The sequence below is a fragment of the Aspergillus steynii genome (assembly GCF_002849105.1).
Source record: "Aspergillus steynii IBT 23096 chromosome Unknown P170scaffold_11, whole genome shotgun sequence".
NCBI lineage: Eukaryota > Fungi > Ascomycota > Eurotiomycetes > Eurotiales > Aspergillaceae > Aspergillus > Aspergillus steynii.
The window spans coordinates 421,951-446,461 of NW_020194408.1; the positions used below are offsets into that span (position 1 = coordinate 421,951).

Here is a 24,511-nt window from a genome sequence, read left to right on the forward strand (position 1 = left end):
CCGCCGAGCGAAAGCGGTGGGGCCGGCGGTGAGGCCTGAGGGCGGGCGATAATCGTTGACCCCTCCATTATTAATCGCCGATATGAACGGAACGATGGAATTGATCGATCTAGAATGTCGCTGCCTCTTCTCTCGGTCCCCTCCCCCTCTGCTCTCCGTCACCGTAACGACAATCCATCATGGGCGACTCCATCTATGCCAATTACCCCCCTCCCTTGAACTCCGCGCAGAGGGAGTTCTTGGTGACCACCATCAAGGACTGGACCACCCAGAATGGCCTCATGGTTCGCCCTGCGCCGACCTTGGTGCCGCGAGAAATCAATCCCCATGGCGTTCTGGCGACCAATGCCCCCGTCACTCTGTTCCCCAGCCCCTTCCCGAGAGCGTGCTTCGATGAGGCCAGGGCCCTGCAGACCGTCTACAATCACCTCTACGCGATGATAACGTGCAACGAGGAGTGGCTGGGCAAGATCATGGAAGAGTAAGAGACCATTCCGAGACTACGTCGTTTTCGTGGCTTAGCTAGAACAAGTCATAGCGAGATTACCGGGATGTCATGACTAAACACTTCTTTTGACCTGTAGTCTTATTGATGTGGACGATTTCGTCTCGCATTTGTGGAAGACGCATCTGGCAGTCAAGAAGGAGGGGTACGTGCAAACGCTGTCGCTCGGTCTTTTCCGTTCGGATTACATGGCGCATACCCCGTCCAGCTCGGATAAACCCTCCTTGAAGCAGGTCGAGTTCAACACCATCTCGGCCTCCTTTGGCGGGTTATCGTCTCTCGTGACGTCGCTGCACACCGAGCTGCTGGATTCCCCGCCGGGCTACCCAATCGCATACCCGGCTCACAATCTATTCAAGTCCAACAAACCCCCCGAGAACACGGCGGTGGAGACGTTATCGGCGGGATTGGCAGCTGCACATGCCGCCTACGGGGCGTCCAACTCCAGGCCGGCAATCCCGACATGCATTCTGTTCGTGGTCCAGGAGGGCGAGAGGAATACCTTTGATCAATTGGCACTTCTGAGACGCCTTACCAAATACCACAAAATCCCCGTGTTCCGGATCCTGAGCTCTGAGGTCTTGGATCACACGACCATCCCTAGCTCCAACCCCTCGCGACCCCTGATCTATCGCCCCCCTCACGCTTCGAGCCAATTCGAAGTAACCACAGTATATCTTCGGTGCTTTTACGCTCCAACTGATTACACCAGCGAGCGAGATTGGGACGCTCGCCTTCACCTGGAGCGGTCTGCTGCAATCAAGTGTCCCACCGTCTTGAACCAGTTGTCCGGCTGTAAAATTGTTCAGCAGGTGCTCGCGGAGAGCACCGGGCCCGACCACCTGGCAAGCTTCCTCGCCGAAGTGGACCAGTCGGTCATCGCAAGACTGCGGGCGACCTTTGCCCCTCAGTATGATCTTTCTTCTACGGGTCGTGGTCGAGACCTTGCCCTCAACCCGGCAGCGGCCGCGAACCACGTTCTCAAGCCGCAGCGCGAAGGCGGCGGCAACAATGTCTACAAGACTGCCATTCCCGAATTTCTGCGTTCAATCCCCGAGACTGACTGGAAGCGCTGGATTCTAATGGAGCTGATCCACCCACCCGCCGAGGCCAAGAATGTGGCATTGAGAAGCGACGGAGAGGTGATCCGTGGTGACGTCATCGGGGAGCTGGGCGTGTATGGAACCATCCTGTGGGATCAAGCCCGGGGCACCGTCCTGCACAACGAGCAAGGTGGGTGGCTCATGCGAACCAAGGCGAAGGATGTCAACGAGGGAGGGGTTGCCACGGGGTTCTCCAGCTTAGATAGTATCCTGCTTTTCTAGATTACCACCACAGTAGAATGATTTTATAGTCTTAGTATGCGAGCCTACGAGTGAAAAACGGGACACGGATGATGGATCTTAATCTGAATCAAATGGTTGGAAAGAGCTTTTAAGAAAGTTAACGTAAAATAAAGATAGACCCTCCAAAAAAGTAAAATAAGATAAAACAAAAATGAAGTGAAGGGAGAAGCTGACAGCACTTCCCTATTTCGTGTTTGAATGGACTGAAGAAGTCCGCCAAGTTGAGATTAAAAAGAACTTCAATTAAAGAACAGAGAATTTCAAGGAAAAGGACGCAACCAGAAACGACAACAAGCCATGCGTGCTAAAAGACGTCATTCCAAGGATTGCTAACAAAGAACAACGTTTCCCTCAACCAGGCTATTCGGAAGCTTCATCATCTGCGTCATCTTCTTCCTCATTTTTATCATCATTCTCATCGTATTCATCGTCATCGTCATACTCCCCCTCCCCCTCGTCCTGGACATCGACGATGTTTGCGCTGGGCGGCCTCGGAATTTCTGCATAGGGCTTCCAGGCGACGGGAATGTCACCACGCGGAAGACGCCGCCACGAGTCCAGCCCCCTAGCCAACGCTCTCTCAGAGACTTCGAAGAAGGTGTCCATTGCGGTGATGGTCCTCTCTGACGGTACATGGGAGCCGTCGCCTTCCACAAAAGTGTCCAGGTTGAAGTAGACGGCTGGCACGGGCTCGGAGGTGAGGGACTTAGACCGCAGACGGAAAGGGACCGGATGACTGGAGGAGCCGGTGAACCTGTACTCTATATCCATTGTCGTGTTCATATAGATCTGGTCGTAGGTCCAACGCTCCATGCGCTCTAGATCCACCCGGGAAACTCGACTGGTCCTGCCCCGACGGGCGGCCCAGCAGGAGAGACCCAGGGGATTGCGGACTTCTCTCTCGCGACGCATATTCAACGCATTCTCGGTGGGCTGCTCGTCCCGGGGAGCGGTCATTCGGGCCTTGATGTCTCTGTACGTCAGACGAGCATCGGTGCGCATCCAGTACTCGACGAGCCATGTAGGGGGGTTCGACGAGACATAGCGCGGCAGGAATGGGAAGTCGCGAATGGGAGCGCCGTCATGGCCAGTGACGACTGCTCCATGCTCTTCCAACTCTTCTACAACTCCGTGCTCGCGATCCATCGGTGGGTCCAGGCGGAAGAGGAGAGGAGGGAGGTTTCCCTCCCAGTATTGAGAATGGTAGGGATGGTCACAGGTGTGATCCTCATCCGGGGGGGTGGTATCTATATATACTGTTAAACAAGACACAAGTAGAAATAGGGAAAAAGGAAATCTCACGATGACAAACAGGGTTGGGAGAGATGTCTGAGTCTGACGCTGCTAGAGCCCATGTCAGCTTTCCACACCCTATCATCCACGAAGAGTCAGTACTCACCAGACGAGATACTTGCTTGGGAAGGGCTGGAAGTAGACATCTTGAGATAGGCTAATGAGTGGTATTCTAAGATACTGGCAGTTTGTGCAGAGGCTTGAGCAGGTAGAAAATTGAAGAAGAAGAATAAGGATGGAGGGAAGAGGAAGAGCGATAGAAAGAATGAAGGAGTAAAGCGTTCGAACAAACAGGAGAAGAGGGATCTTCCGCATAGGAATAAGTAGAGAGAGTGATGTTTACTGTGAATGAATGGAATCTTCGCTGTTTTTATATGCCGCTAGCAGGTGCTAGCTAGATCAGTGCAGTCCAGCATCCTCGAAGTTATTGCAGCGTGAATCCGTATCTTTGGTAGTCACTGCTCTCCGGTTATAATCAGATTCGTGAAGCATAGCAGTATGTTGTGATATTGTAGTAGATTCATTTTATGCCTGCATGTTTTATAGACTGGAGATGTAGATTTACGGCTAGACCATCAGATACTAGACCCAGGATATCTAGAAACTAGAAACTAGAAACTATTAAAGAAACAGATTTCTTAACTTAAATCCTCTTCTGATATCTAGTGATACATTCTCCATTGTTTCAGTTTCTTCACTACTCTTAGGATTTCAGTTACCGAGGTATGTATAACATTCATGCTTCGGCGATAAACTAAACATGGATTCTGCCTAGAGGTTGATGGCTGCCTACGCGTTGCAGGAACTCAGCAATCCATATCACTGTTCTATGGCCATGCATTACTAATAGAGGGCCTGAATTATAGGAGCTCTCAAAGAGTCTTGAGCTGGAAGAGACTCAGTGGCATCCTCCTGCAATTTCTCCCGTGTAGTTTATGTTTCTAAATCAAAGAAAATCCGATAGAGGCGAGCTTCATATTAGCTATATCTAATCGAGCTGCCTAGGGCACTGTACATAGCATTCCCCACCTTAGATTCAAAAACCCCCAAGACTGCCACATCCAAGGGATCATACACACAAGAAGAGACATTCCCTAAATCCACCAGTACAAAGACAACAAAACTCAGATAAAACAAAACAACCACCAGATGCCAATCATACGCCACAATGTACAGCCCCATATCATTCACTACACCACGCCATCAACCCAGGAAGCCGGATCCAAGAGCTAGATCAAAAGACCCCAAGAATCAAAGCCAAGCTCCTGCGCCACGGTTAAGCGGGAAGTCCATGTCATCGAAATAGCGAGCATTCAAGAAGTCCAAGTATCCAAGCCGGTTGGTTTCCATGTACCTTTCGAGATTCATCTCCTGCTCTGGTTCAGGCTCAACCGGTTCAGTAAAGAAGCGAGCAGGTGGTCCCTCGTAGGCCGCCAGCTCCAAGGGGGGCTTGGGATACTCGGGGAAGGAGGGGATAGTCTCGCGGCGGGTTTTCTTTCTTTTAGCATGCGAAACCGGGGCAAAAACACTACATTGGTAGGTGTTAGTCTCGCAATACAACCAGGTATGCGACACTCACTCTGCATCGACGTCCAATTTTCTTTTGCGGCGAGTGTCGAGAGTCCGGGGCTGCGCCACAAGCGCCTGGGAGAACTCCCTGACGAACGGAGCTTCCAGGCGCAGCCTGGGCTTGGGAGGGGTCTCGTACGTGATCCTGAGCTCTGGTATATTCAGCGCCTGGCTATTGCCGTTCATTGGGGTACGGGAACCGGGGGTATCCACAGTTTCACTGTGGGCCTTGAAAGAGAATATATACTGACCAGGGAATGAGAAGTTCGCAGCTGCATTCGGCTGTATGAAATGTCTTGACTGGCCAGGCATAGGACTTATCGCCGCTGGACCGGTAAGATTGCGAACAGGAGGCGGCGGCGGCAGAGGAATGCGCCCACCGGCTTCACCTTCGGCTGGCACGATCAGACCAGGAGTCAAACCTCTAGTGGAGTTCAGCTTAGGGTCCCTTCCACTGTGTCTCACCATGCGGGAGATTTCGTTCATGGACCTCTGGTTTCCCCAGTGAGCTATGTGGAAGGTCTGGCGGAATAGAGCGCGGCGGGCTTCGATTTCGTGCTCAGTAATGCTCCCGCGAAAGGCAGGATTGATGCGATCCAGTATGTCCTCTGGGGTCACACGACGGTCCAGGCGCATCCAGGTTTCCAGACGCCAGCCTTCAACGTGAGAGGAGATACGGTTAGGGAGCACGGGGAGATTACGAATCATCTTGCCAAAGATGGGACCGACATTGCTATGGACGCGATGTCTAGATTTAGCGTTCTCAGTTCCCGGACGCAAGACATACAGTATGTCATGAAGGTTGGTTATGCTCCAGTTCTCTTGCTCGGGATGGGGGGCGGTTCTGTTGTCGGTATCTGGCGGATTGGTCATGGTGGCGCTTGGCTGGCCGGCTGCACCAGGCTCAGAGGGACCGGATTGACCAGGCATGGTATGATTGGGAGGCTTGGGTAGAATGTATCGCAGGGGCTATAAAATGGCCGCGTAAGCATTGTTGACAGGACCTCATTCGGGTTGGTTATACTTAGCTGCTGGTGACTTACATATTTCAGAAATCCGCGGGGCCTCTCTGTGGTCTCCTTTTTCAGCTTAGACCAAATCTTGGATCTGGGCTCTGCTCTGGAATCTTCCGGATTGTTTGTAGGATTGGTATTGGCTGGTTGGGATTTAGAGGAGTTGGATGACATCGCCAGCTTTCAGCACAGAGGTTATGAGTGGTGGATCCGGGTTTCGATTCGTGCAGTGAATCCCAATGGTGCCTTTTCTGGGCTATCAAACGGTGATTGACAAACTGCCTGCGTCAGTGCTCTCACAACCAATGAACTTCACTTAAAATGAGTGAAGCCCTAGGTATGCTTAGCCGTCGGGTGCTTTCAGTGACAGAGACAAGTTTGTAGAACCATAAAGAGCATGAGCGTTTGCCATTCAAAGGCTGAAAGATGAAAGGTTGCAAGGTGTCCAATAAACAGTAAGTGTTGGGGGAAGAGAGTGAGCCAGGTGCCAGTACTCAGTTTGCTTTGTTGACGTTCTCTTCCACCTGCAAGTGAAAACCAGGCTGGTTGCTATGAAAGACAGCAACAACAGCTCTGGCCCTTGCCTCACTGTTCTTCTCTATGATTATTGTATTCATTGCTCAGTTTTATAGAAGTTGTTTTTGCTCTTGTACTATAATATTTGTAGCATTCCAGCAGCTCCGGGATATTCTTTTCCTCATCTATACAGATGGACCAAATTGGATCCAGTTGGATTCAGTTAGATTCAGTTGGATTCAGCTGGATTAATTACCAGCATTGAACGGCTCCCAGCGAATCTCATAAGTCTACCCTATGGTCCTATAGTTACTAACTTTGTGTTAGGCTGCTATCAGAGAAATATCTAAGTGCTACAGCAGGCTGTAGTATATCTTATCGGCATCCCGAAGATATATACTTCGGTATTCCTCCGTCCGGATTCTCGGGAGCCAAGACTTCGGTCCGGGACCGACCGCTGCCAATTTACACTTCGACCAGACCTTCATCTACTAGACTAGGGATTATATTATTTTCTGTGCAACACGCCTAATACTAAGCAGGCATTTGGGACCATATCAGAACCCTCCAATCAGCACCCCATCATGTCAGGTCCCTCTGCGCCCCTTCTTCGTCTCATCCAAAATGTCATCACCAAATCTCGCAACAGCAGCCCCCGTGCTCCGGCCAGGTACAGCCTGCAGATCTCATGCCATGTCAAGCCGAATGCATCCAGCAATCGCGAGGGCATTACCGCAATAGATGCAGCAAAGGTCGACGTCTGCGTGGCTGCGGTGCCGAGGAATGGCGAGGCAAATACGGCCGTGTCGCGAGTTTTGGCGCAGGTATTTCCCCTTGTCCCACTAGTTATGAGGGAAATGAATTGCGGGGATACCTTCTCTTCAATCATTTCTGTCTGCTCCGATTGCCCAATCAACCATACAACCTGCTCATAACCATGGAATCAGGTTTTTAAAGTCCCCAAGTCCAGCGTGGAAGTTATCCGCGGGCTGAAATCGCGTGACAAGACAGTCAGCATATCTGATCTGGACATTGGAGCCGAAGGCGAGAACAAATTCCTGCAGAAAGCGCGAGGAAAGCTGGAGGAGGCTATTTTACTCAAGTAGCAGCCCGAAATCGATATTCCGAGTTCTCAAGAACCACATGTTGTCCGCCCCAACGGCCGTACGGTAATCGCAAAACAGACCGTGACATCACGGGAATTTCTCCGACATTTTTTTCCCGCAACCGCGCAGTTCATCCTCACCAGCAATCAACTCATCGCACTGCCAATCAGCCCTGAGATCCAGATCCTTACACTCCAACATAATGTCTCCAAGCCTATCATCGAAACCAGCCTCCATTAAACGAAAAGCCCCCGATGCTCCCTCCGCTAAACCATCATCATCGCCCATCACCACTTTCGTCGCGCGGAATCCACCATGGACCTATCTCAAACTCCAACTGTACATCCCCCTCCCCTCCCCTCTAGCCTCATCCTCACTAACCCCTAAAAACACAGAGTCCACCAACCCGGCACCTCCCCCGCCGTCCAATCGCAACCCCTCGACCCGCTCACCGCACGCACATACCTCACCTCGGCGCTGTCCCAATTCCTCGGCCTAACAGGGACCACGATCTCGATCGACATCCTGAAAGTATTCCCGGAGGCAGAGCAGCAAACCCCCACGAACAAAACGGCCTGGATCCGGGTGCCGAGCGACGACGCGGCCGCCGTCGTGGCGGCGCTGAGCTCGTGGATCGGCGGAAACGCGGGCGGCGGAGTCGTCGGCAGCGTGGCGTGGAGGGTGTGCGCGAAGGGGAATTTTCTGGGCGCGTTGGTGAATGGGTCTGGGGGGGATTTGTTTATTCCGTCGTAGGAGGGGGATTTCCAAACAAGGATTTACGACTATGATTATGATGGGATTAAGGATGGAATCATTATACGGTCCAGTTGAGAGGCACGAGATAGGCGATTCATGCCTGAACGTGCGGTTTTCGGGCGGGAACCGAGCGCAAGCACATAGCTCCGAGAGATTGTAGGAGCAATACTGCTGGTATCGCAGTGGCTGATATACAAGGTGAAACCATCTCGATGGTCGCACGACCTACAAGAAGCCTCGATGCGCTGGAGTTGGGCTTACTCAGGCTGTCCTCCCCGCGTCCCAGGAGGGAATCATCAGACAGGCGAAGAAGAACCACGCACCGACCAAGACTGGAAATAATGAACCATAGATTTGTTCAGCTGTCATTCGACATGGACATTCTAGAAAAACGAAAAGATCGTACATATCCAATCCAAGACTTTCAGACTATTCACAATAAACACGGGTAACTGTAACGACCGGTAAGACTCCCTTTTTCTTCAGAAATACATCAAAACACCGAAACCCAAATGATCTAAGGACGCCCAATTCGCATGCTCCAGGAGATTGGTTGGCTTTAAATAAAAAAGGGGATATATGAACGAGGGAAAGAAGAAGAGTGGAAAGAAAAAGGGACTCCCGCTGATAATTTATGCGTATGTTTGTTTTTTTTGTTCATGTCGTATGATCACAGATCCTTAGACGGATTGTTTGCTTTTGGTGCTGCCAACGCTCGGCACGACGGTGGACTCGTCAGAGTATCCCGTCTCCGGGGTGTTGGCAATCACCTTGGCCTTCAGCGCGGCGCGGATGTCCTCAACGCTGCGGTTCTTCCACTCGGGGTACCCGGAGGCACTGAGAGGGAACAGCACGAGGTTATCGTCCCGAGCGCCGAATTCGTCCATCTTGGGCGGGGGCATAGCGGTAATGATATCTAATTCCAGGGCGATCTGTCGGCAATACGTGTCCAAAGGCAAGTCGTTAACGTCGTGGCCGAAGGGATTCTCAATTTCGCTGCCAATAGTGGCAAGTCCCAGAATGATATATGCGGCAACTTTTTTGACGTTAGAACGCTTTTGTATGAGTGGAGAGGCAGAGTGGACTTACTGATAGACCCAGGGATGGTAACCCATTGTAGCGTGTCGTACAACTGGAAGGGGAGGGCCAAAACATAGAGCCAGGAGATCTGGGAGATGGCGATGCTGTAGGCGACAGGAAGAGGGGTGTCCAAGACACGCTCGGTGCCGGTGACGACCTCGTTCAAGGTAGACAGAGCGGCGACTTCAGGTTGTTAGATTCGTTTCTTGTGACAGCTCTCATACCAGAAATTAGGGAAGTTGTACTGATGGACTCACTAGCTTGGCCCTGATGAAGACTGACAGACATGGTTTCGTTCGCAATGCATCTGTCGACGTAGGCGGAAAGATGATTCAGGATTTCCAAAGGCAAATGTCCCAGAGGCTTCTTGGACCGCTTGATCAACTTTCTAGGGTTAGATTCGGCGAACGAAACGCCCAAATATTCACCGGCCGACTTCCACATAGACTTTTTGGGGGGATGGAGAACGTCGCGATTATGGGCGTCTCTGGCGAAGGTGTCGAGGTAGGCTACTAGACCCGCAAGATCTTCGTAAGCCACGTCGGGCTCGAATCGGAGCTTGTGTTTAAGGGAGACCGCAAAGGCCAGAATGAGGTTCATGCCCGTCCTAGCGGCTGTCAGTGCGTTCATTTAGCAGCGTATAGCTGACGGCGAAACATACAGTTTCGCCAGCAAGTCGTCCTTTCCTTCCTCCCCCTCTCGTTCCGCAGTGTTGATCCAGATGGTACGGGCGAGGTTGCGGGAGGTCTGGATGAGAAGGGACCAATACTTTCGTCCGTCGGCCCATCTGTGGCGGTTAGACTGGGGGTATCTTTGACTGGATTCAAAGTAACTCGCGCTCAGCTTACCTCTCGTATGCAGTTGAACTTCTGAAAGACAAAGCCAAACCGACCACGAAACCGGTGACTGTGAGCAGAATGTTGTTGATGCCAACTAGAATTCGATCAGCCTGGATTCGATCTTCCTTTCCGGGTTGAGCACTTACTATCATGGACGAACTTGGAGATACAGGTAATGACCGTCGACCAAGCGGCGACAAACGTCAGGGGAAGAATCAACTTCGGCAGGACGCTGCCGTGCATTCGCAGAAAGATGGGCCATTTGGAGTGTTTGTCGAGATCGCGAGGACCGTGCTATAGATTCGAGGGCAAGTCAGCACGCAGACAGGCCAGCAAGACCGAGTCGGCAGGATGCATAGGAGAGAAGGCATACAAAGTAACGGTCGATCTCGCTGGAATTCCGTCGGTCAAGCATGAATTGAGAGTCGCGAGAGTTGGCCAAATTTGTCAGGAAAGTCGGACGAGGAGTGAGGTTCACACGACAAGTGGAAGACGAGGTAGATTTATCATCCGGGGTGGTGGTGCCCTGTTCATGATGGACCCCATGGGAGTGAACGTTAGACTGGACGGGAGGCGCAGGATCTCCAGTCGGGCCTGCGACATCTGCAGGGGGAGGAGCCGAGCTGCCTTCCATAGCAAATGAGTGAGAAGCCGGTGAGATTGATGAGAGGGAGTAAGCAATGAAACAATCAAAAAGAGTTTGCTCTACCGCGGAAAAAGAACGGAGAAAGAGGAGGGATGGTATCAGAAGCAGTCGCTAGCCCAGTAGCGTGAACGAGAGAAACTAAGAAAGAAATGATAATATTGGAATATCCAGATCGCAGCAGGTAGGGGGAAACTAAAGAACGGATGTACCCAAGCGATGGACGAAAATGAGAGGAAGGGGGAGGGAAGAAAGTGGACTGAGCCGTGAGACTACATGGGAGATGATAATAACGATCGACTAAAGGAATCAGACTTTAGACGAACAGAAAAAAAAAAAGAAAAATAAAAAAAACGAGGCGCCGCCTCCCGGGGGGTCGTAAATTAATTTGGCTGTACGAGTCTTCCTCTGTACAGCTTCCATGTACTCCGTAGAGGTAGTCCTTTTACTCCCGTCCACCGTCCTCATACAGTAACGATACTCCCTCCAACACCCCCAAAAGAGCAATGGAACCCTCGTCGCTCGCCGAAAGCGTCGAGGTGGAACGTCTTTGTCTGCAATTGCCAACTCGCCGGGCCAATCCAGATCGGTCTGGACCCCCTGTTTCACCGGATGCGCAACGGCGCCAGACTGCGCCACGCGGGCTAAAATGTCATACGGGACTATCCGCTCCATCCAGCGCCTGCCGCTCATTCGTTCGGCCGCGCTGCGTGGAGGGCATCGCTGAAACACCGCCAGCGCATTCGCTGGTCGTGGCTTTCGTTTTCTTTCTTTTTTGGACTGGCCTCGTCCATTCCGCGGTTCTCTCCCTGTCATGGCCGTCTTCACGCTTGCAGACTGCTGGCTGAATCTGAAGCCTGAACCTCTGCGCCATTTTCCCCTGTCGCACGCATGAGACACGCCATGCCTCCTGCGCCAGTCATGTTCGTCCCGGATGCTGATTTGCAGTTTTTAAAGTTGGCCCGATGCATTAGAAAGTCTTGGTGCGAGGGTGGAAAGGGGACTTCCTGCGCACGTACGTCGTATGGAGTCCTTCCATCGTACGGGGTACACCACCCATCGCCGTCCTCTCTGCCCCTCACATTCACATTCCTGCGGGCTGTCGCGCTTTCGTACAATCTGACAGGCCCCGGAGGCTGAAGCACATGAAATAAAACCCCTGACGAGGTTGGAACCGACTCAGCTTAGCTTTTCGGGCGGAAACATCCATGCCGGTACTTCCGCAGGATATCGTGTCGGGTGGCAATCAGTCAAAGACACGCCTGTCTTTGTTTCCTCCGTACTCTGCACGGCAAGTTCGAATATATTTTCTGTCGTCCAAAAGCTTTGTGGGCCAATGAAACGGCGCGTGGGCACCGCCAGAATACTGGGGCGGGCATACACGCCGGGATCCCCTTGATTGGTGGTCGCTCCATCTGACGAGTCGAGATCAACATGCAATATTAATATCTACTTGCAGAACACAACATTCGGCCTTGTCAGGGGGGACAAACGGAATGAACACAATCCTCCAAATTCCCGCTGGCAATCACCTCCCGACGAGATCATCTCGATAAATTCTCCGACGGCCATCATCTCGATCTTTGCCTCTAGTCCAGATTGCCGCTTACTATTAATAAATTGTTTACGTGTCTGTCTTGACTTGTGGGGTTGGTTAATATCGCCTAATATAGCACAACGAACGCGGTCCCATCGCAGAATGTCAATTTTTTACAATCAACATCACTGATCGGCCAGAGGAATTACATCATGCTCGGTCATGACACTTTCAACGGTTCTACTGTAATGGCGATAAAAGAGAGGTAGAATTGGACTGTGCTCAGTCAAACACAATAGTATGCTTGCTTTTCCCTGCTGAATATGAGGGGTAAACGCCACTGTATCAAGTCTCTGGACCAAAATATATAGTGACTCAATTAACAGTCATTCCACTTAGTACTACTCATGAGCGTCTTGGACTCAGCCAAGTCCAATCCTTGCAGTACACCCAGTGGTCTTGTTTTAATCACTACCTTCTGCTCATCTCTATCTATTGAAGCACTAAGAGCAAAGACAGGACTCATCACAAACAACTCAAGTTGAACAGCATCTTGAATAGGTCTATGATGACGCACAGAACGCAAGGTGAACCGCCACTCAGATGGAATAGAAACAATCTGTGACACCGTTGAGTATATTTTCTATCAAAGTTACACGCCTGGAGGCAATTACGAATTTGACGTAACCCTCCGAGCTCTGTGTTCAGTGCTCGGGTCGTCTTGCAAGATTGACCCTGTGTAACATCAAGCAGAGTTTTTGTGAGTGGCAAGACGTATGGCTTCTGTGATGATAGCGAAGCGATAGTCGAAATAGCCTAGTCAATGAAAACTTGGCAAAGGTTTGTTTTTTTTTTTTTTTCTCAAGATGCTGTTCTTTGTTCTGCATTGCTGTGGGATATTAGTGAGTTGATTAGGGTTAAGGGGTCACTAGTTAATTCCATGAAATATGTGAAAGAGCACATCTGTCACTGGCGCCCCTGAGGACCGCGCTGGCGGTCGGGCAGGTAGCTTGTACCCAAGTTTGTATGGCACTCTATATGGCGGGTTGGGTGGTGGAATCCCTAGAGGATTCCATGTTGGTCTTTTTGGCTCATGGGTTTCGAAGACCACCCACCCACTGCGGCGCTTACAACACTCAAGCACGACTATTTCTCATGGGTTATATAATTAATATCAAATGCAATTTAAGTATACTTCTAAGAGACTGATTGAGTCATAAGTCATGGGAAATACGATCATATTTTTGTCATACAGACCTCGTGGTATTCTCTCCTCAATTTCCCCCTTTCTTTGCCTTCCATATAGATTCTCTCCCCTTCTAAATGCTCTCTTCTGCCGCCCCTCTTTTAGTTACTCAGATGCATCATGTGTTATCCCGATCATATAACATGTTTAACTTGATGGCAAGTTTGGCTCAGATCTTTCTTGTGCGTTGACTTTCCCAAGCAAATCCCAAGTTCGTGCATATTAAAAAGCTCTCTGGAGATATATGGCCATAGAACATATCGAGAATCTTACACATTGCTGGTATACTAGTCGTATTCCCCGAGTGGCTTACTATATTGACTGTTATTGGATTGAGTACGGTGCCGAGTAACCCCAGTCCTGCTTGACCTGTCCATAAGCTGAATCCTGTAGCATAATGTGGCATTGTTTATGAAACGAACAGTGATCATCTAAACGAGGGATATTTCATAGTCGATTTAACGCAGTCTTCAGTATTTCAGACAATCCCTCTTTAGACATCCATTTCTTCCAGAGCCCATTGTTTCCGTCAATTGTTTCCTGTTTACAATGGAAGAAGGTACAGAGGCAGACAAACGTGGAGTCAGCTACAAACTCATCCATCCTAAATCAGACTTTAGTTGCGCGCATACCACCATAAGAGATGTACAAATGGCTCAACCAAATTCGCAATGAGAATATCAAGTATGTCGAGTTGGGAATAATACCGCAAAAAGTCCGCATTGGTTGGAAAGACTCTCAAAAGCTGGACGCTCGCTGTTCTCTCGGACAGAGAATAAGATTCAATTGACTTATAGCACAAAGAACTATTGCTTTGACCCATGGAATACAATATAGATAGATGTATATCTAGTGTGCCTGGCCCCTGCAAACTTTGTTCGCGGGTTGCCACTCCATGAAAGTATATTGCATGTACCTCCATTCAGTCGCGTCTCGACCCGAATAGCCATGATCAGGTCATGTATCATTTGGGATTCTCGTACGTGTAGTTCCGGTTCTGCGAGAATGTATCCCCAAACGGAGAGAAGAAGAGCACACAAGGAAGACGCTATCGAGTCAAAGTCTGTTACTTTTTTGGAATCACCAGGTCCTCCCCGAACCCTGATGCCCGGTTAGCTTTGAGCCCCTTAGTTCCAAGAACCCTGAAAACTTTGTAAATGCCATAGACCCGTACCGAGGAGTATTGGGGTAGGAAACCTGAGGTCCGAGTGCCTTCTAGACCTTATTTGAGTTGAAAGGTCGATCACCCGACATTGTCAGTGTGTATGGCGTTGGGTTCATCCGTCAGATGGAGATCTATGGATGGCTTTGATAGTGGGGATGCGACAGAGCGCCAATTGTGCACGTACAGTTGGAGGTAAGCTTGCCATCGAAGCCCTCCGGACTCCAAGAACTTGATCGTGATCTAAGTTTACGAAGTGGAAGGTGCAAAAGTATGCTTTCCCTTTGTCCGTTGCCCCTGGTGTCCTTCCCATTCAGGAGGAACAAGAAGTTAAAGTGCAGTTCGGTCAGATGGGATTCCCTCAATTCATCCGGTCCAGGGACTGATTGTCTATTCAGGGTCTATTGAAGCCTGAAAGTGACTAGATGTATGATTAGAGTTGTTTCGCGGGGTTAACCAAGGAAGTGGACTTGGGGGCGATTCTAGTGAAGATCCTCCAGACCAAGCATTTGCTGCTGTAGCTGATTTGAAATTTGACTGAAGTGATGATAAACATCATTTGTGATCATGCTTGCGTGAAAAGCCAATCTTCCACGACGCGCTTTTTCTTAATAATCTCCAAAGGTGTCACCGCGAAGATTATTGATCTGGTTTATGGGTTCATGATTTTCATCGACTATTAAGCTTGTTGGATCCACATGCTCCGATCACTTACTATTTGAGAACCCCTTTGGCCAATCCAGGCCATCTGGATCTAACTTTGACTTGGGATTTGGCAGATTCTCGCCTTATTGATGCCAAGTCACCATTTTGGCCGGGAAACCCCCTTCACCGAATCACTACATGAGATAAATCCGCGCATCAGTGCGGGGTTTGAAAATAGGAGTGGACATCTTCGACGATAGTCAAGTCTAACAAGTCCCAGATCATCATACTCTCATGGGTGCCAGAGTAGAACGTCCATAACAGACTCGATTCGGCTCAAGGGAAATCGAAGTATAACCTTAACGGATTAAACTCTCTCCCAATGTCGGACCCGACGGTTGGGACTCGACTCGAGCACATCCATTTTGTACCCACCTGTCGACTTGTAAGCCTCCTTGGTGCAGAACGAGTACCTTGGTTTATATCAACGTTGAAAAAGTCAAACCTTGGCCAGGAATAAGGGAGCAATGGGCACCTCTCGACAGCTGTTGAGGAAGACCCACGCATCCTGGTCGTTTTTAGAAAAAAAAAAACGCCGCACATGCCAGTTATGCGGCCGTGATTTGCTGGAAAATGGCACATGTCAACCGATCCCATGTTTTTCTTCCACTTGGTTCCTGCTTCCCGTTGGAATAGAGCAGGGATGTCTGCTGGCACGGTCTGGGCTGGTGGGAGTTGGAGCATTGCCGAAGGATCCGGCCAGCAAACTTTGATAGCAGCACATGCGACTTTTTCTCTTGACCTCGGGATTGAGAGCCATGTGCGGATGGGAATTGAGCAAGGCACTCACGCAGCCATGACAAGGAGGTTGACCAGTGATTGTTTGCTGCAATATGAGTCAAGAAAAGGCTACCTACCACTACATAGGACACACTATGATGTCGCAGGATGGGAACTAATGGCAATAAGTCCGCGTAGACAGCTCGGTTGTCATGATAGTGGATGGAGACCGGATGATCGTAGGGCGAAATGATTTTATTTTAATCTTCGACCCTCTTAAAAGATGATGCCACCATTGCATGACGTCGGAACTAAGGACACCACTGTGAATATCAATCGATTAATTAAGGGGCGCATTGTGTAGACTGTTGACCGTTGAGTCCTAATTTTTGCGCCGGCCACCCACGTCCACATGGAACTTAATTCCCAGTGGCTCTGCCTCGGAAATTAGCATTGCCGGCATCTGACATGTTAATAATGGCGCGAGCGAGGGACCAAAGGAACTGGCGTCGATCCCTGGAGGAGTGAGAGCTGAGCAGATGTAGGGACGAAGGCCAAGACGGGAGGCGAAAAAAGAGGAAAAGAGGAAAAGGTGCGGGGGATTTCCACTGCCGACCAAAAACGGGGGAGAAATCCAAGGGAGTCACGGACCGGCTCCTTCTTCCTTTCCCCAATTTGCCTGCCTTTGGTCCTCGGCCAAATAGTACCCTGGCCTTTCCTTTGGTTCATATCCCTACTAGTCCCGACGTATTATTCTTTCATTGAGATGCCAGCAGGCCGTCCTCGTGCGCTCATTGGCCTTCTGGCCTCGTTCACGATGCCCACCCATGGATGGCTCGTTGATACGACCTTTTCAGGGGTCGCCTGCAAATCTCAGCTAGTCAGTGGCCAACCCAGGCCTACCTAATGCCTCAAGACTCCAAAACGCCGAGTCGCCTTAGCTTTCGCTTTGCCCTGGGCTGAACCAGGGTTCCGGACGTCGCTTCGGCAAGTCTGATGGGAAATCATCCAGTGACACCCACCGAGGGCCTTGGGGACCTCAGATCGTCTCGCTGTGCCGGTGGAGTAAAACGTGAACGACGGGTCTCTGGATCTACCTATTGCCGTGCGTGAAACCCCGGTAGTTTTCGGGTCCGCTGCTGCTTTCGCAATCGCGCAGGTCCTCCCATCCGCGGTGGAGGTGGCGGACAACCATTATTGGAGGGTTTGGACTTCCGTCTGCCTTTGGTCTCGAGTGGGTTTCTGGATCTGAAAATGTGCGCCTATGGGGGGGTCAATTCACAAAGTCAAATTGTTCGCAAATAATGGCACCGAGTCCCTGGTTCCAAAAAGTTCACACCACTGGTGTTTCCTCCTTACTCGAATCGGTAGAAAGTGGATGCAGCCTGCGGTGGTATATCTTTCGCCAGGCTCCCCTCGTCTAGACTTCTTGTCCTACTCACGACACTAAGCTGGTGATCTGGTGGCCTTAGTTGCCCACTCTACTCTCCGTTCCTCAGCAGATCATTAAAACGGAGAATGGCCAATGCGAACTACGACCACTTGGCTGGGGTTGTCGGTTTCACTTGAACTCGTCTCGCAATTTTGTCGTGACACCAGCGCTCTTTTTTTATCTTAAAAAGAAATCCAACCCCTGCGAAAACTACTTCGACATTTCTAGACAGCCCTCGAATACATAATCCACAATCATGCGGCTTCCACCCCCGGAGATTTTGATGTCATGGCCGACGCCAAACTATAGCGATCCTCCGACTCGGGGTAACTCTGCGTTTATTGTCAATGTTGCCGGCACTGCTTTGGCATTAATTGTGACCTGCCTTCGCCTTTACACTCGTCTCAGAATAACGTGCAGCCCGGGGTTTGATGATGTCTTGATTGTGATTGCTCAGGTACGTTGGGAGGAAAATGCCATGCAACCTGGTCCTTCCTAACCCGGTTTTTAGATCTTTGCAATTGGCATGTGCGCGGTTATATCGCTGGCAACTGAGCAGTATGGGTGGGATCGGCATATGTGGGATGTACCGTTGGAATGGATTCCCGCCAACTCCAAACTCAACCTGTCCTTTCAGCTCCTCTTTTCGTTGGCCTCGTCAATCACCAAGCTTTCCGTTCTCTGGTTTAGCAAACGTCTGCTCGGGGCTGGAAGTAAGGGTTTGTACCGGTCATACAACATTGTCTTGATTGTGGCCATGGTTTTTGTTACGATCTGCTGCACGCTCTTTACATTGATGAGCATCTTCCAATGCCGGTGAGTACTTCCCAATATTTGGCCCTGAGATTTTTTCGACTTGCTGACAGAACACAACCATTAGGCCCATACGTGCGTACTGGGACTTTCAGCCGACCTATGATTATACCTGCCTGAATGACGGTTATATGGTGTTTTCCGCCAGCGTCGTCAACATTTTCACCGACTTCCTTGCCACAGTTCTTCCTATGCCATTGATCTGGAATCTTAAGCTTCCCGCCCGACAACGAATTGCCGTGATTTCGATTTTCGGGCTGGGAATCGTGGTCAACGTTGCTGGTTCCGTTCGGACGGTGTATGTGTGGAAGAGCATGGTTGCCTCTTACGATACAACTTGGTTGGGCTGGCCGGTTCTCCTGGCGGCGACCATCGAGATCAGCATTGGCTTGGTATGTTCCGTCTTATATTCCAATCCTCTTACCCTCTCAATACTGACTCCTCCAAGATCTGTGCGTCGGCACCAGCATTGAGGCCACTCCTCGCATTCTTCGTGCCCCGTTTGCTCCAATCCACCCGCCAATACGCATCCTACGAACAACAAAACCCGTCTCAGAAACTGTATTCATCAACCGGTCCGTCTAGGAACTCTAAGTACGGGTCGCGCCATTATGGGGATGCGTTCGATCGCATGGAGGTTATGCGGACGGTTGAAATGGAAACCTGGACCGAGCCAAGCCCCCCAAGAGATGCCGCTCGACGTCACGGCGTCACTTCAAACCATACTCGAGTTGCCACTCCGACTCACAATTTCGATTTGAAGGACAGCGGCACCGTGATTACTTCGCAAGGCAGCGACAGATCTACAGTCTCTCTGACTCGGGAGACAAGTGAGTCGCCCTTTGGCGACAACCACTATGTTTAAACGGTTAAATCTTACGCTCCCTCTAACTGCCATCTGCAGTATGGCTTTTCTTTCTCATTGTATATTCATGACGGCTTGGTGACTTGACGGAATTCTGGAATTACGATAACCATAGTACTGTATCTACCTATCTTCATCACATTATATTCTTGTATATAATTGATACACTCATATTTATTAGATGTTTATTCTACATTACATCTCTCACGTTATTGACTCATGGAGACGGGCCAAAGGAACGAAACATTGCCGATCCCCAGTCGCCTCCACCAGGTCTCCACTGCAGGCACCAAATATCCCACCGATCGGCGTCAGATCCTGCAAATATGGCATGATGCGCGCCTAAGGAGAGCGAGTTGCGAAATCCAGCCATCAAGCGGTATCGTCCACGAAAGCTTAAGCTTCCGTTCACGCCTGAGTCGGATCTGTCGAGTTTGAGTTCGAACTTGACAAAATTTGACACATGTTGAAAGCACCGGTGTCAGAGCCTGGCTACAAAGTTTGCGCTAGATACTCATCTTTCAGGCTGGGGTTGCGGAATCATGCCCTAACTGACTCGATACCATTTGCTGCTACCTGATATTTCCAAGTTCTATGATGGTGTCTCGTATCAGTGCGGGAGTGGGTACATGAAGCTGCACGATCTGCCGCAACAGATCAGCTGAGCTTCGTCTCAACTTTTCAGCTCCATGGAGATGAGGATCATCGATATACGCAGGAATTTGGAAATCCAGGGGAGAAGAATCCCAGCTACTTCCTTTCGTTTCAGGGTGGTTTCAACCTAGGATGAATTTTCATGGTCTCACCCTCACCATCTCTCAGGGGATTTCTGGCGGAAGGTCTAGAATTTTCTCTGGCTGCAGGATGGTTTCAGGCAGCGACGAGACTGTTCTCATGTCTCGAAGCTTCAATCCGGCCATTCAAAGAGCCGCGGAGTTTATTCGATCTGCAATGTGTGATATATACGTAGTACATTTATCGACGACCCGACAGAATTCGAATGATTGCCCAAATACTCATCACGAAAAGAGAACCGAGGATCATGTAAGCCCACTGCAAGACCATAACCTTTTTCTGTCGACTTCTATGAGCAGTGATATTGGAGTCGTGGTCGGAGACTTCCTCGTCGTCCTCGAAGAGTAGTCGCCCATGAGATTCGGACAAGGGATGGGGCAGGCGTCGATACATTCCGGAGAGCATGGCACTTTTGGATAGGCAATGGCAAGGACGCGAGGCGGCTGCTTGATAATTTGCGATCGGCTGACCGTCGAGTTCTCAATTGATCAATCTGGACGGGTGTTTAATCCCAACAAGGCCTCTACATGGTGCTGGAGTGCTGGAGTGCTGGAGTTGTGAATGCAAGGTGGTACAGACAATCTGCATGATTACGTCCCTTGTTCACCGGGGCTAAAATAACCCGTCATTCTACGGGCCTTTAGATGATGCAACTTGTGACTGGTCTAGAGCGATCCGATCGAAACCCATGTGAGCGCACGATGAGTCAATTCGACTGCTCAGGACAGAGTGGGAGAGTTGATCGGAGAGAAAGCGATGCTTCGCCCCTAGAAACTGGAGAGCGGCTTATCGAGTGCCAAGACTCCGATAAGCAACTGATAAGAGCTCCGATAAACGTCACCGCTTTCTGTCTTTGTCCTTTGCCTTGTCTTCCAATTCCTGTACCAATTTCCATTGCAAAGTCCGTGAATTAGAGGGAGGTTATCGGCGACAAGAACATAGCGTCGACCTGCCCCGTCGGGAACGCCTGCTGTTTGGGAGACTCCATGGATGACTCCATAACCACGGAGGATTGTTCTTCTGGTGGCTCTCTTTCTCCCGGCGCCGACCACGGGGGCAGCGGGCCCTCTGATTGGCCCAAATCGCCGACGAGAGCTGCACGGCGCGGGGCAGCTTCCAATGATTGCATCCCTGGCTTCAGATAGCTGTGGCTCGCCCGCCTGCTGTGATGGTATTTAAGTGCAATTGCGCCCGTCCGCATTCCCTCCCTTGATTGGAACTTCAAGTTTACCTCTCCTCTCCTCTCCTCTCTGTATTTTCTGGTAGCGGTGTTTTTGACTTGACTCGGCTGCCTTCCGCCCTCTATAGAGCTCTTCTTATCTCATCTTCCTTATCGTCTCCTCCCCGACAATCTCCAACACACTGCGTCACAATGGCTGCTCTCTTCCGCTCCAGCCTGCGATTGCGCCCTGCGACGCGTCTTCCGACCGTCCGCACCCTCAGTACTTCCCCGGCCCTGCGCGCAGCGGCGAAGCCTTACTTCGCCGATGAGCCCGCCGGTCCCACGTTGGCGACGGCCATCCCTGGCCCCAACAACCAGAAGGCCACCGCCGAGCTGAATGAGGTTTTCGATGTGCGCAGTCTGAACATGTTGACTGATTACTCCAAGTCGACGGGTAACTAGTAAGTCAATTGGACATGAAGCGTTGTGGAAGCTGGGAAAATGTGCGCCGTAAACTAACCACACAATTAGCATTGCCGATTTGGATGGCAATGTGCTTCTGGATGTGTAAGTTGTTACCTGTGCTCTCTTGATGGTCAAAATCACCTGTCGGATCGTGCTGACTTGCTTCGCAGCTATGCTCAGATCGCTTCTATCCCGGTCGGATACAACAACCCTCACCTCACCGAGGTCGCCAAGTCGCCCGAGATGATCACCTCCCTGATCAACAGACCTGCGCTGGGTAACTTCCCTTCGGCGGACTGGTCCCATATCCTCAAGACCGGTATCCTGAAGGTTGCTCCGAAGGGTCTGGACCAGGTGTTCACGGCCATGGCCGGCTCCGACGCCAACGAGACTGCCTACAAGGCCGCCTTCATGTACTACCGCCAGCTCCAGCGTGGTGGCCCCTCGACTGAGTTCACCGAGGAGGAATTGGAGAGCACCATGCAGAACCAGTCGCCGGGATCGCCCCAGTTGTCGATCCTGTCCTTCAAGTCGGCCTTCCACGGCCGTCTCTTTGGCAGTCTGTCCACCACCCGCAGCAAGCCCATCCACAAGCTGGACATCCCCGCCTTCGACTGGCCTCAGGCAACCTTCCCCTCTCTGAAGTACCCTCTGGAGGAGCACGCCCAGGAGAATGCCCAGGAGGAGCAGCGCTGCCTGCAGGAGGTTGAGCGCTTGATCAAGGAGTTCCACAACCCCGTCGCCGCCGTGGTGGTCGAGCCCATCCAGTCGGAGGGTGGCGACAACCACGCCTCCCCGTCCTTCTTCCGCGGTCTCCGCGAGATCACTAAGCGCAACAAGGTGCTCTTCATTGTCGACGAAGTCCAAACTGGTGTCGGTGCCACCGGAAAGTTCTGGGCCCACGACCACTGGAACCTTGAGACTCCTCCCGACATGGTGACCTTCTCCAAGAAGGCCCAGACTGCCGGCTACTACTACGGCAACCCGGCCCTGCGCCCCAACAAGCCGTACCGTCAGTTCAACACCTGGATGGGTGACCCCTCCCGCGCCCTGATCTTCCGTGGCATCATCGAGGAGATCGAGCGCCTGGGTCTGGTGGAGAACACCGCCGCCACCGGTAACTACCTGTTCGCTGGTCTGCAGCGTCTGAGCCAGAAGTACCCCGAGCACCTGCAAAACCTCCGTGGCAAGGGCCAGGGAACCTTCATCGCCTGGGACACGCCCAAGCGCGACGAGTTCCTCGGCAAGGCCAAGGGCGTCGGTGTCAACATCGGTGGTAGCGGACAGAGCGCCGTCCGCCTGAGGCCCATGCTGATCTTCCAGCAGCACCATGGTAAGTTCCTGGATCTTTCCCATCCGATTTTCAGTCACGGTACAGAAAAGCTAACTTTATATTCTAGCTGATATCCTCCTGGAGAGCATCGAGAAGATCATCAAGCAGCTGTAATATGCTTGCACTTGTCATATTTCCTATATATTTTCTTGTTTTGCCCATGTGAATACTGGTAAAACTCGTGGCGTTTTCCCTTTCGGTTGATAATGGGTGGGTTTGCATGTCTAGGCTGTCATGCCATATTTATACGAGTGATGTCTTGAAGCTTTCTTTGTTTTTTTAAAAAATCATTTAGTTCTTGAGAGCAACAATATGATGCCGTCTCAGGCAACGTCGGTTGATCAATCGGGTATTGAATAATTCATTTATCAAGCTTTATGTTTCAAGGTGTTGTAATAGACAGGTGATCGAAGAACACGGAGAACAGGCAATAGAAAACAAACTCCAGATAGATATCCCAAATAATGCTCCCGCGGCGTAAATATGAAAGGAAAGAAATCAACCTCATAACTCCGATTTTATGTATCTGATGGACCGGCCTGTCTGGTCTCCGATATTCAAATAAGGTATGCAAGCGGGTTTCCGGCGTAGAAGTGTGTAGGATCAAGGAACGGTCGGAGGGAAAGTCGACAAAGAACTCGGGTCGCCGTATCAAGTCTCCTCCTCGCCTGTGCTTCCGTCCCTCCTGCGCAGCAGTTAGCAAGCGATCCTAACGCCAATCATCGAGAGGCACGTACGGAATATATTTCACACCAGAGTCTTCCAGACTGGCGATGATTTCGTCGGGAAGCTGCACAGATAATTGACTCATGTTAGCTTTCGCAATCCCAATCTCTTTTCGTCTATCAAAACACAAGCACCACCACCTCCTCCTCCCCTCCGAAATAAACCACAAGGAGACGTCAAACTCACCGAACCCGTCACCTTGACCGCATATGTCCCCGGCACGTAGGCGTCCAGTCGCTGCCACCTGGCGACCCAGCTCGTAGTCGGATCACGCAGGGTCACAAGGCCCTCGAAGACCTGGGAGGTACATTCTTGGATAGCGTCGTTGTTGCCGCGCAGGCCGAGCACGTTGTCGCAGTTCGGGCATCCTTCACGCATGAATTTCTGCAGGGACGACCGGGGGGTTCTGGTTAGCTTGGAAATGCGGTGCGACGGGGGTCTGGGAGCAAGCCTTCTCTATGGAGATTTGCAGCAGAGGGATAGAGAGACGAGGAACGTACGTTGTGGAGCTGAACGAGAGAACAAACCATGCAGGCGCGAAGAGTGCGCTGCTGGCTTGGTGCGACGTAGTAGGACATGTATGGGATTGTTTTTTCGGGGGTGATGGAGGGTCGGGGAGAGCGATTTAGAAGCGAATCGCAGAGAGCGAGAGACGGACAGAGCGAGAGCGAGAAAGATGGCGAGCTCCTGGAGAACGCAGGAGCTTTGGGGAGGAGAGCGACGGCGGAAAGAAAGAGAGAGCCGGCGAAGGTCGACGGTTCTCGAAGCCTTCGCGGCAACGCCAAGACCGGCGGGAACAATCAATTCATTCATTCATTTCCATCCAAAAAGCGATAAGCCCTCGCCTTCTCTCCCTCTTCGTCGTCTTGTTGTGGTCCGGATCG

At 51.0% G+C, this 24,511-nt stretch overlaps 9 protein-coding genes across 9 annotated transcripts; 5 read left to right on the plus strand and 4 right to left on the minus strand.

Moving 5' to 3' along the window:
- The first annotated feature begins 98 nt into the window (after positions 1-98).
- Positions 99-1,924, plus strand: P170DRAFT_394588 (glutathione synthase). Its single transcript, XM_024846063.1, has 2 exons — positions 99-481; positions 585-1,924. Exons 1-2 carry the CDS (start codon positions 180-182, stop codon positions 1,828-1,830), a joined length of 1,548 nt encoding a protein of 515 aa, XP_024698473.1. The 5' UTR covers positions 99-179; the 3' UTR covers positions 1,831-1,924.
- A 287-nt stretch (positions 1,925-2,211) lies between these two features.
- Positions 2,212-3,090, minus strand: P170DRAFT_370236 (uncharacterized protein; the record flags this gene model as incomplete). The annotated part of the gene is made up of 1 exon (XM_024844945.1): positions 2,212-3,090. A coding segment is annotated over one exon (879 nt), but the record flags the coding sequence as incomplete, so codon positions are not given.
- A 1,305-nt stretch (positions 3,091-4,395) lies between these two features.
- On the minus strand, positions 4,396-5,643 carry P170DRAFT_481123 (uncharacterized protein; the record flags this gene model as incomplete). The annotated part of the gene is made up of 2 exons (XM_024853836.1): positions 4,396-4,672; positions 4,724-5,643. 2 exons carry the CDS (start codon positions 5,641-5,643, stop codon positions 4,396-4,398), a joined length of 1,197 nt encoding a protein of 398 aa, XP_024698475.1.
- Positions 5,644-6,826: 1,183 nt separating this feature from the next.
- P170DRAFT_481124 (DUF167 domain-containing protein) lies at positions 6,827-7,348 on the plus strand (the record flags this gene model as incomplete). Its single annotated transcript, XM_024853837.1, has 2 exons — positions 6,827-7,066; positions 7,190-7,348. 2 exons carry the CDS (start codon positions 6,827-6,829, stop codon positions 7,346-7,348), a joined length of 399 nt encoding a protein of 132 aa, XP_024698476.1.
- A 202-nt stretch (positions 7,349-7,550) lies between these two features.
- On the plus strand, positions 7,551-8,101 carry P170DRAFT_481125 (uncharacterized protein; the record flags this gene model as incomplete). Its single annotated transcript, XM_024853838.1, has 2 exons — positions 7,551-7,687; positions 7,744-8,101. 2 exons carry the CDS (start codon positions 7,551-7,553, stop codon positions 8,099-8,101), a joined length of 495 nt encoding a protein of 164 aa, XP_024698477.1.
- A 488-nt stretch (positions 8,102-8,589) lies between these two features.
- Positions 8,590-10,966, minus strand: P170DRAFT_441631 (UPF0187 domain membrane protein). Its single transcript, XM_024850360.1, has 7 exons — positions 10,397-10,966; positions 10,170-10,317; positions 10,033-10,117; positions 9,846-9,971; positions 9,442-9,791; positions 9,194-9,367; positions 8,590-9,140 (listed from the first exon to the last, which is right to left on the minus strand). Exons 1-7 carry the CDS (start codon positions 10,655-10,657, stop codon positions 8,785-8,787), a joined length of 1,500 nt encoding a protein of 499 aa, XP_024698478.1. The 5' UTR covers positions 10,658-10,966; the 3' UTR covers positions 8,590-8,784.
- A 6,758-nt stretch (positions 10,967-17,724) lies between these two features.
- P170DRAFT_431140 (uncharacterized protein) lies at positions 17,725-19,146 on the plus strand (the record flags this gene model as incomplete). The annotated part of the gene is made up of 4 exons (XM_024848004.1): positions 17,725-17,925; positions 17,980-18,284; positions 18,349-18,673; positions 18,730-19,146. 4 exons carry the CDS (start codon positions 17,725-17,727, stop codon positions 19,144-19,146), a joined length of 1,248 nt encoding a protein of 415 aa, XP_024698479.1.
- Positions 19,147-21,189: 2,043 nt separating this feature from the next.
- On the plus strand, positions 21,190-23,107 carry gatA (4-aminobutyrate transaminase gatA). The gene is made up of 4 exons (XM_024850361.1): positions 21,190-21,564; positions 21,635-21,670; positions 21,739-22,901; positions 22,969-23,107. The coding sequence occupies exons 1-4, from the start codon at positions 21,314-21,316 to the stop codon at positions 23,013-23,015; spliced, it is 1,497 nt and encodes a 498-aa protein (XP_024698480.1). The 5' UTR covers positions 21,190-21,313; the 3' UTR covers positions 23,016-23,107.
- A 445-nt stretch (positions 23,108-23,552) lies between these two features.
- spt4 (transcription elongation factor SPT4) lies at positions 23,553-24,205 on the minus strand (the record flags this gene model as incomplete). Its single annotated transcript, XM_024848005.1, has 4 exons — positions 23,553-23,586; positions 23,639-23,691; positions 23,814-24,083; positions 24,128-24,205. The coding sequence occupies 4 exons, from the start codon at positions 24,203-24,205 to the stop codon at positions 23,553-23,555; spliced, it is 435 nt and encodes a 144-aa protein (XP_024698481.1).
- Between the last annotated feature and the right edge of the window lie 306 nt (positions 24,206-24,511).

Excerpts from the sequence above, each read along its gene's own strand:
- P170DRAFT_394588 (XM_024846063.1), top strand. The coding sequence starts at position 180 with ATGGGCGACTCCATCTATGCCAATTACCCCCCTCCCTTGAACTCCGCG. Across the intron at positions 482-584 it reads CTGGGCAAGATCATGGAAGA|TCTTATTGATGTGGACGATT; the intron begins GTAAGAGACCAT and ends TTTGACCTGTAG.
- gatA (XM_024850361.1), top strand. The coding sequence starts at position 21,314 with ATGGCTGCTCTCTTCCGCTCCAGCCTGCGATTGCGCCCTGCGACGCGT. Across the intron at positions 21,671-21,738 it reads GGCAATGTGCTTCTGGATGT|CTATGCTCAGATCGCTTCTA; the intron begins GTAAGTTGTTAC and ends CTTGCTTCGCAG. Across the intron at positions 22,902-22,968 it reads GATCTTCCAGCAGCACCATG|CTGATATCCTCCTGGAGAGC; the intron begins GTAAGTTCCTGG and ends TTTATATTCTAG.
- P170DRAFT_441631 (XM_024850360.1), bottom strand. The coding sequence starts at position 10,657 with ATGGAAGGCAGCTCGGCTCCTCCCCCTGCAGATGTCGCAGGCCCGACT. Across the intron at positions 9,368-9,441 it reads TCTTCATCAGGGCCAAGCTA|TCGCCGCTCTGTCTACCTTG; the intron begins GTGAGTCCATCA and ends AACAACCTGAAG. Across the intron at positions 9,141-9,193 it reads TACCATCCCTGGGTCTATCA|TTGCCGCATATATCATTCTG; the intron begins GTAAGTCCACTC and ends ACGTCAAAAAAG.